Source organism: Nuphar pumila, chromosome 3 (genome assembly GCF_984573655.1).
Source record: "Nuphar pumila chromosome 3, dmNupPumi1.hap1.1, whole genome shotgun sequence".
Lineage (NCBI taxonomy): Eukaryota > Viridiplantae > Streptophyta > Magnoliopsida > Nymphaeales > Nymphaeaceae > Nuphar > Nuphar pumila.
The window spans coordinates 112,623,439-112,634,556 of NC_143251.1; the positions used below are offsets into that span (position 1 = coordinate 112,623,439).

General features: G+C 39.6%; 1 protein-coding gene across 1 annotated transcript; it reads right to left on the reverse strand.

Moving 5' to 3' along the window:
* Nucleotides 1–464: 464 nt before the first annotated feature.
* LOC149843332 (uncharacterized) lies at nucleotides 465–8,785 on the reverse strand. The gene is made up of 3 exons (XM_090001786.1): nucleotides 8,457–8,785; nucleotides 1,790–1,991; nucleotides 465–1,084 (listed from the first exon to the last, which is right to left on the reverse strand). The coding sequence occupies exons 1-3, from the start codon at nucleotides 8,562–8,564 to the stop codon at nucleotides 777–779; spliced, it is 618 nt and encodes a 205-aa protein (XP_089857912.1). The 5' UTR covers nucleotides 8,565–8,785; the 3' UTR covers nucleotides 465–776.
* Nucleotides 8,786–11,118: the final 2,333 nt, after the last annotated feature.

The window sequence follows — 11,118 nt, forward strand, 5'->3', positions numbered from 1 at the left end:
TTTAGGGATGGCAAGGGGTAACAGGTAACCAAGGATGGAGGACCTGAAATGGGGATGAAGGCAGGGATGGAGGTTAAAATAAAAACCCGTGTAAGGATGAAGGACAGGATTTTGAGGCGAAACTGGGTGGAAACCTTGTCCCCCACACCTGCCCCAGTCCACTGCCACCGCTATGTATGGTTGGAATTAAAAAAAAAAAAATACACTTAGTAATTAGTATGTTTGCATCATGGTAAGTAGACATGTATTTTACGCTTGCTGCATATTCTTCTATTCTCGTCATCTAAAGGTTCAGGAGCATTTGTCCTTGTTCTGTTTCATGAAATAACCTACACCTTTTCTACCTCTCTGTTCCGAGATAGACGTGTGTATCAATTATAACTGATGAGATTCGTGGAATTAGTTGGCTGAATGTGGTATACAACATAAATTTACATAAAAAGATCATAACCCTGCAGCATCAGTTAACTAACACGGGTTCATCCTCATGCAAACTCAACATATTCACACACAGAAATGAAGTCCAAAGAAAACCTTTTTCTTTTGGCAAATCAGAAAGAAATCCATACTTTGGCCACCGGAAATCAGCAGGGCACCCTTCGGTTGTACAACTACGAAACTTCCAAGAATTGAGCTATTACAACTGCCAAAGAGAGTATACAGACTGCTACATCAACCACTTCCATATATTTACAAAATTTAGATGGATGCCCCAAAAAGTTAAACCCAGAAGGGGACATGATTAAACACCTAGAGAAGTGCAGAGAAACTAATTCCTACCAAGACCACATTATGGGGGTCGTATGATGACGCTGAGCAGTCATACAGTGCTGCTGCCACTGCAAACCTTCAACCTCCATCCCTGCTGGCTGTGATGCCCCAACACTGATTCTCGTGTCCTCTTCCATCTCTGCATCCATTTCTTCAGCTTCCATTGGCTCAAATGGCACTGCCTCAGCTGCTTCAGCTGCTACCGTGTGATGTTCGGGGAGATAAGATGGTGGCACCCAGGGGACAACAGCCAACCTATCACTTGTTCCTACTCCATGTAAGGAAGTTGTGCTTGGCCTACGGGTTGATTGATCTGAGAGAAACAGCATAGCAAGCATGAATTCAGAATTCTTCATTGTAAAGTAATTAATAAGTTGGCTATCAGAAAAAAGTAATTAATAAGTTGATAATACTATCCACTAGAAATATAGTACATTCCACTTGAAAAACCTTGCACTTAGGTACAAGAATTTGGCAAACTGAGTATAGTCCCTCTACAACTTGAATGGCCTGATAAAATTAACAGAATGTGACAACCATGAATTAAGGCACCATATTGGAGTGTGACGGTAGTGATTGCATCTTGGAACCAGGGTGGCTCTGGTTGTGTTGCTTGAACACCCAGAGATAGGTAAAACACAAGCATCCAAAAACAACTGTGGTTAAATTGTTTTCAGTAGCAACTGTTCATGTTGTGACTAAGACAAGATGCTAAACTCCCAAAACAACAACAGGACAATAAACTTTTTGGGTATTTTCATAATAATAACTGGTGAAAGCAAGATGAAACAGTAAACTCCTAATCGAGCCTGACCAGAAAAAAAAAGTTGGAGAAAACCTATATGGTCAGAAGCTTTCACAACTGATGCAAAATAATATGACAACCTCCAAAACCTTCATTGGAGCAAGAAGAAAAGATGAGTTCATTGCATCACTTGATTTAGAAGCTTATAGATGCTTATTGTAATGAGAAAAAAAAAATCATAAATAACAACTGAGGTCGTGGAGTAAATCTTACTCTTTAAACCTGTGATGAAGTCTGAATCCACTGTATAAGAAATATCTGATGACACGGGACTTTTTAAATTGAACAGAGGCACATATGAAGTCGAGTTCACAGGCTTGTAAAGAACAAGAGCTCTCTCTTCATTCAGAAAAACAAGTGGGTGTACTTCAGAAATTTCTGGTTCTTCTTCCAAAATTGGGGGCATTACACCATCCTATAAATTCAAAAAGAACAATGTCTCTCAGTCTCGCCCCATAAAGAAGATGGATGAATAATAAGAAAACATGATAAAAGAAATCACTGTTCCAGAGCCACAGGAAAGCCTGTTCCTTGTTCCAAGGTTGGGTGCTACACCATCCTATAAAGTCAGGAAGAAAACAACCCCCATCCTCGCACAATTAACACATGTAGAATGAATCTGGAAAAGAAAAAGCAAGGCCCTACCAGTCTAGTTCTCTCCAGGGACGACAATAAAAACACATAAAAACATGACAAAAAAGAAGGTTCAAATTCGCTTACCCAAAACCAAGGTGATGCTCACAAACACTGCATTCAAGTTGATTTGTAGATCATCACAAAGTTTGACGCACCCCTAACTATTCCAAGAAAAAAAGTCTGTTCATGAATCTAAGCTTAGCACCCGAACACCTTGGCACATCCATATCACATCCAGCATAAAATACAAATACAAAAACCCAAAAGCCCCAAAAAGTTGGAAGTCCATAGAGACTTCATCTCTTCTACATATCTAAATGGTCATGTCTATCCGAAATTCTGAAGTGTAACTTGGATCAGTCAGAGTAATTTGGGAGCTTTTCAACAAATTCACAAATCTCACGTGAAGATGCAGTATGCAAACTTGAACCCTGTTAGAATTATTGCAGTAACACTGACATAAATCGGTTGTATGGTAAAATGATGTTGTAAAGTGGTGTAACCTCTCCCAAATGAGGTTATCGTGTTATCCCCAAGGTTGGTATGCCAACCCACGTTTGTTCCAATAAGATTGTATCTTATCGATATTGTATCATCTTTATAAGGATCAAGACTCCAACCTGAATGAATAATTAATCATTCACCTTTTCCAATATTGCCTTTGACATTTTTTTACTACAGTCCACGTTAATGTGGTATCAGAGCGACTGTGATCCCTGCACTCACGTCGACCACAGCACAACGTCCACCGGCAGTTCTATACCCGGTGAATGCCCAGCTCCTTACGGTGTGGTTGATCCTCCGGTTGGAACGTCATCCCTGCTTCAGCATATCCTAATTACACCCAAGTTCAGATTGTTTTGGAGATATTCCTGAAGCAATGGCTGGCAATAACGACAATCAAGTGTGTCGTCCAACAATTCCTCCTGTGAGTCAATGGCAAATCCATATTATGTGCATTTTTCAGATAATCCTGGTGTTTCTCTTGTCTCCCAACCTCTCATGGGAGACAACTATCATATGTGGAAGTGTGCCATGAGTATGACATTGAGTGACAAACAAACTGGGTTTTGTTGATGGATCCATTTTAAAACCTAATGGACCTCCATCATTGGTGGCGTTGTGGGAGAGATGCAATAACATGGTCATCTCTTGGGTTTTTAACTCTCTCCATAAGGACCTCTCCTTCAGTGTCATATATGTTGAATCTGCATCTGAAGTTTGAAAAGAATTGAGTGATAGATTCTCTCAATCCAATGCCCCGAGGATATATCAAATTCAGCATGAAATAATAAACCATAAACAGTTACAGTCTTCAGTTGGGGTTTATTTTACCAAATTGAAAGGACTATGAGATAAATTATCATCATATGTTATTATCCCGTCTTGCTCTTGTGGAGCAATGAAAGTGATTCAGGAGAACCAACAATGAGAAAGGTTAATACAGTTCCTTATGGGATTGAATGATAGATACAGTTCCAATAGAAGCCAGCTCCTTCTTATGGATCCGATCCCTTCAGTCTCCAAAGCTTATGCTCTAATTGTTCAAGAAGAGAGACAACATGAAATACACGTTTTTACCAGCAGTAGGGACTCCCATAGCCGCAACAGAAAACACTATGGCTGCACCCAAATTCCTCCAAGGTCATACTCGACCTAAGTGTGATCACTGCGGCAAGCTCGGCCACGTCAAAGCCAAGTGCTTCCACCTACACGGTTTCTCGGCACATCCAGCGCATTCTTCTACGGGCTCCAATGACGCCAAAGCCAATGCCAATATTGTCCAAAGTCCAAAAGAACCAAATCAAAACCCATCGTCTCCTCAGCTCTCTCCAGATCAATATCAAAGGATCATGAATATTATTTATTCAAGTAACCAAGGTCCTCAAGCCAATCTCGTAGGTAATATATCTAACCACTCTGCTTTCCTTTCAATATCTCAATCATAGATCATAGACACAGGAAATACAGATCACATGACCCATTCTCTCTCATGTATGTCTTCACCCGAAAAGGCCCTATATCGTCTGGTCGGCCTCCCTGATGGGACGGCCAGCCACGTATCCCATGTCGGAAACGTTGTTCTATCACCTCATTTAACTTTAAAAAATGGTTTATGTTCCCAACTTCCGATTTAATCTTATATCTGTGAGCAAAATTATTCAAGATTTAAAATGTCATGTCATATTCAAAGATGACTCTTGTTTATTTCAGGACCCTCTCTTGATAAAGACGATTGGAGCGGGTAGGCTTCAAGATGGAATTTATATCTTAGAGATGCATAGTAGTGATTTTGCTTTGAGTGCTACTTTATCTTCTTCTGAACTTTGGCATAATCGTCCTGGACACTTATCTAATAACAAATTGAGAATTTTATTTAAATTCAATAAGTTTGATGGTTATCATAACATTGATCATTGCTCTATTTGTCATATTTCCAAACAATCTAGACTGCCATTTCCCACAAGTTCCATGTATTCTAATGCCATATTCCAATCAATTCATATTGACATATGGGGAGGATACCAAACTCTGTCATTGTCTGGTGATCATTATTTCTTAACCATAGTTGATTATTTTAGTAGAAGTACATGGGTTTATTTGATGCGATATAAATCAGAAACTTATAGTATGTTTCAAAACTTTGTATCTATGGTTGAAAATCAATTCAATAGTAGAATCAAAGGCATATGTACTGATAATGGAACTGAATTCTTTTCCAATGATAATGCAAGCATAGTTCAAGGAAAAAAGAATCGATCACCAACATAGTTGTGTCTTGACGCCCCAACAAAATGGAGTGGTTGAACACAAACATCAGGATCTTCCCACTTAGCATTGAAAATTTGGGAGGAATGTATTCTGACTGTGGCCTACTTGATCAACAGACTTCCTTCACATCCATTACTTGATAAAACTCCATATGAAATTCTTTTTAACAAAAATCCATGCTATGATCATTTGAGAATTTTTGGTTGCTTGTACTATGCTTACAACATACATCATAGTCATAAATTTGACTCCAGAGCCAAAGGATGTGTTTATCGGATATCCTCATGGACAAATTGGATACAAAGTTTATGATCTTGAGAGTCAAAATGTTTTCACCACTAGAGATGTAAAATTTTATCAAAATGAGTTTCCATTTCAAAACTTGAGCAAGTCAGACAAAGACTCTGATATGGTGTTGCCTTTGCCAATTCTTGATATTGGTGAACCCAACACTCATGACAAGACTATAAAACCCAATCCAGACCCAAACTCTCAATCAACCAATGATGTCCAAAATACAACTCCAAATCCAAACCAAACCTCAAACCCCATGGCCTATGATCAAACCGAATTCCCAACCAGGCGCTCTACAAGGCATCGATCTCTACCTAGACATCTCAAAGATTATAAATGTTATACCCTTGCTCCTGTTCTTTAATCGGAATCTGCAAGCAAAATTCTCACAGGTACAGAATATCCTCTTTCTCAATATCTTAGTTATGATCATTTTCTACTTCCCACAAGGCCTTTCTTACAGCTATAACACAACACCCAGAACCCAAAAACTTTGCCCAAGCTATGAACCACCAACATTGGCAGGACATTATGGCCACAAAAATCAAGGCCCTAGAAGAAAACAACACTTGGACGTTGACCAAACTACCCCCATGAAAGCACCCTATAGACTGCAAGTGGATCTACAAAACCAAATTCAGATATGACGGATCCATAGAAAGATATAAAGCACATTTGGTCGCTAAAAGATCTACCCAACTTAAAGGAGTGGGCTATCATGAAACATTTGCTTCAATTGCCAAACTGGTTACCGTTCGTTGTTTGCTTACCATTGCTGCTATCAAGAATTGGCATTTGCTTCAAATCGATGTCAATAATGCATTCCTACATGGGGACCAGCACAAAGAAGTTTATATGAAAGTGCCTCCAGGATTCACTTGAGAGGGGGAGAATTGTGTATGTTGATTGAATAAGTCTATCTATGGACTTAAACAATCATCACAAAATTGGTTTTCAAAATGATCTTATGCTGTAAAGGACATGGGAATGGTATAATCTCAGGCAGATAATTCATTATTTTTCAAAATAACAAAACAAGAGCAAATATTTGTTCTAGTTTATGTAGATGATATCATCATTGCCGGGGATAATCTTCACTAAATACACTTATTGAAAGATCACATCAACAACAAATTTTTTCTCAAAGATTTGAGACATCTCAAGTACTTTCTTGGAATTGAAGTTGTCAGATCCAATAAGGGAGTTTTTCTTTCACAGCGAAAGTATGCCTTAGATATCATACAGGATATGGGCGATCTTGGAGTCAAACCAGCAGATTTTCCTATGGAGCAAAATTTAAAACTTACCAATGAAGATGGAGATAGACTTCATGACCCTGGACAATACTCGCGCTTAATTGGAAGATCCATATACTTACCATTACACGACCAGATATAGTCTATGTTGTGTATATTCTGAGCCAATTTATGAGCATACCTCGTAAGTCTCATTTGGAAGCAACTCTACGGCTACTACGTTATCTCAAAGCCACTCCCGAACAAGGTATTTTATTATCTTCAAGCAGTGAATTACAGATAATCAGCTATTGTGATTCAGATTGGGAGTCCTACCCAATGACTATAAGATCAACTTCGGGATACTGCACGATGATAGGCCAAAGCCCTATATCATGGAAAACCAAGAAGCGAGTTCCTCAGCAGAAGTAGAGTATCAATCCATGGCTGCAGCAAGTTGTGAACTCACATGGGTGAAGTATGAATTAAGAATACATCATACTCAACCTATGACCTTGTTTTGTGACAATCAAGCGGCTCTTCACATTGCATCTAATCCCATTTTGTACGAACATACCAAACACATCAAAATCAATTATTATATTGTTCGTGAGAAGATTCAAAACAGATTGATCCAAACCAAGTTTGCGGCTAGTTCACTGCAATATGCAGACATATTCACAAAGGCGTTGGGCCGTTAGCAATTTACACGGTTGAAAAGCAAGCTGGGCGTGATAGATGTGCATGCTCCAACTTGAGGGGTAGTGTTAGAATTACTGCAATAACTCTGATGTAAATCGGTTGTATGTTCGGTAAATGAGTCATGTAAATGGTAAAATGATGTTGTAAAGTGGTGCAACCTCTCCCAAATGAGGTTATTGTGTTATCCCCAAGGTTGGTATGCCAACCCACGTTTGTTCCACAATAGGTGGATAGATAAGATTGTATCTTATCGATATTGTATCATCTTTATAAGGATCAAGACTCCAACTTGAATGAATAATTAATCATTCACCTTTTCCAATATCGACTTCCACATTTTTTTACTACAGTCCACATTAACAAACCCCGCAGTACATTACTTAGTTCATGAGTTGAATCCGAGTATGTCATAAAATTGACCAGGTAAGATCAGCATGGAGTTCGAATACTACTCTAAACCATTTCGAGTCTTTCAGTCATAGTGACACAATTCTCACGACAACTTATCTAAAGACAAAGTTGACTCATGAGTTGGAACTGTCAATTTTTTCAGCACGAAACTGAATAGAACTTCGAACAAAAGACCACCACAAACTAATTCAGATAACCATGGCCCTAAATCTACATGAAACCATGAAAAAGGTTTATTCCTAGATACCGAAAGAACAAGGAAATTGGGTCATGTTTCTCACAAATAACTTCGGACCAGCTATAAGAACGAATAAGTTGCAGAACCTATTTTAAGTCCATCTAATTGACTCACAAACTCAGAACCAATTTCCATTATTCACCAAATACACCAGAAGAGACCACTCTGTAGTGGGGTTTTTAGTTTTTCTAACTTAACGTGAGATTTTTCCCTTTCCGAGAAAACCCGGAAAAAAAGAATACCATGATTCGTTCTCCCGCTTTCCTCACAAGCTATATACCCAAAATCCCACCTATACAGAATCCATCCTTTTTCCTTTCCTTCTTTCTTCTGAGATCCCCATAAAATGCCTTTCCCCAAAATTCCCCCGCCTTTTCAACAACAAGAAGAACAACCATAGCTATAGTTGGTGGTGGTGTTGACCATGTCTTAATCGGTCTGATTTTCCACGTAAATTCAGAGGGCCCAACCAAAACAATCAACAAAAGTTTCTAAACATTCCGAAAATTTCTGCCAGAAATCCCATAGAAAATCAAAAGAAAAAAGAAAATCTGTATATGAAGGGGTAAACGAGAGAGATAGAGAGGTTTACCAGGCGGCGAATCTTCCTAGCCGGAGGAGGCAGGGAGAAATCGAAGTCATCGAATACATCACCTTCCAGATCCTTCCTCTTCATCCTTGCGGACACAAATCCAGCCATCCACTTCGCCGGAATCTGGACAAAGGGTGCAATAGAATGCCGGAATTTGGGGGACTAAGACCCAAGAAAACTGGAACCCAAAGGGAGATAAAGCTCTCTCTCTCTCTCTCTCTCTCTCTCTCTCTCTCGTCGTAAGGTTCATTGGACAATGGGAGCTTTTTCTTATAGATAGAGAAGGTGGGTGGGTCTCTCTCTGGATTACAGATTCTAGACCTCTCCAGAAACCTCTCTCTCTCTCTCTCTCTCTCTCTCTCTCTCTCATCCTGATAATAACCTGAAAATGCCATATTTGCCATTTAATTTGTTCATTCAGATATCAGTCAACTGCTCATGTGTCAATGGATTGGATTCGGTTCGGATCCAAAGTGAACCCAATATGCTCTTGATGAGATATACTGGATGTGTTCGGATGCTTCATGATCTTAGTTGGGTCTGAGAGCCTCAATCCTAGGCCAGTCATTTATATAATGGGACCTTGGAGAGTGTTACGGATCCAACGAAGTACAGTTGGGATTTTGGATTATCCAATCCAATTCCAAGCTGCTATCGTGCTGCAGATTCGAAGCAAATGGAGAGGGAATCCAGATCCAACATGAAGATTCAGATCCATTTGATGGTAAAGAAAGTATTTAAATTTAAGATCCAGATTCAATGTAATAACTGGATTCAAAATTTATGATAAACAAAAAAAAAGAGAATTAGAAGCTTTGGCCATCGAACATGGCAACAGTTTTTTTTTTTACGACGAGGAATCGTCGCCAAAGAAAGGAAAACCCCGAGAGCCCCATGACCACCATGCCTTACATGACCCACCTTTGAAAGCTGCGGACACACCTGTGTGTCAACAAGGTTTGATCGAACACTTTCATCTCGGTACCCTCGCAAACAAAATTATTTGCACAAATCATAATTTAGTTTTTTTTCTGCTTTATTGTGCATTTTCTTGCTTTCTTCATTAATTGTTTTTTTTTAATAATTAATACATTTTTAAAACTGAGAAATGCTATGAGAGCACCTACTCCCACATACTAGAAATCATAGTTATAGGTTGTATCTTCTCAATAAGACCTTATGGATGTAATCAACATAGCTTATTTGATAAGAATCATTTTCAGATCATATTTTTTGGACATAAAAATAAGATTTTTAAAGTCATAAAATTTTGACCCATTGTGAGCCATTTATTTTTTAAAGGTCTTAAAAAACTTACATGTATGCTATAATCACATGTTCCAAAACTTATTTTCTACTCAATAATGCATATAGACAATATCTATGGGATCTTATGAACAAAAAAAAGTTTAAAAAATTTGAAAATCTAGAGCTTCCATTAGTTGAGATTAGGTGCTCCCAGAGCATAAAATTTACCTTCGATTTTAAAATGAACTTCCAATTTGCATCAGATTTAGGGATGGCAGTGGACCGGGGATGAAGGGCATGAAACGGGGATGGAGAAGAGGATGAAGGTCAAAATTCATCCCCGTGCGGGGATGGAGGCGGGGATGGACTTACACTTTCTCCCACCCGCCTCATCCCCATTAAAAAAATTACTAAAATACTTAAACCTAACTAATAAAATTACAATAAAACCATAATAATATACACTAACTTACTAGTCCCTCTCGGTTTCTCTCCTCGGTTTCCCTCTCTCGAGCTCACCCTCTCAAAAAATACCCTCTCCCCCCTCTCGAGCTCTCACGGTCACCGGACTCTATCGCCGTTCTGCGGAAGCAGGTGGTGACCCTGCCTGCACACCCTCTTCCTCCCCCTCTCGTCGATCGCCGACAGAAATCCATAGAGAGCCTCACCAAAGACGTGGGTAGTGTGCAAAGGTTAGGCTCTTGGCATGCGTGTGAGAGGCAGCCCAACACCAGCCTCCCATCACCAGCTGCAGCCTTAGCCCATTGCCCCTCTCCCTTTCGCACGTCTAGCCGGAGAGAGCGCCCTTGCCACTTACTAATCCTAATACTGGGTGGGGGCGGGGACGGGGATGTGGATAATTAGTTTGAGATGGGGCGGGGGTGGAGGTCCAAAGTCCCCCCCACCACGGGGATGGACCGGGGATGGAGGTTAACTTTTTTAGATGGGGCGGGGGTGGAGACCTTGTCCCTCACCCCCGCCCTGGTCCACTGCCATCCCTAATCAGATTAAGCAAAAAAACTGCCACTAATACCTGAATGGATAATGTTTGCTTTGGTGACAAGTGGGCTCAACAGTTACAATTGAGAATCCAAAATCTATGATTGTTGTTTACAAGGTTAAAACTTGTAACAAACTTTCAAAAGATTCAAAGGAGAAGCATTTCAAGTGAGAATCACAATTAGCACTTTAGCGCTAAATTTTTTTTAGACAGAGAAAGCTAGGATTAGGCAGACCCCTCCGAGTTATACAACAATATCATTTGGGGTTCAAACTTGCAACGTCCCAAATGTGCTCTGCTCCTGCCAGACCAGCACAATACCATGTGCACTAAAAAATATAACAAACATGAAACTTTAATGTTTTCTTGGCACTTTTGCTTTTTTTGTTTAGTTGAAATTATGGTGTTTGATTC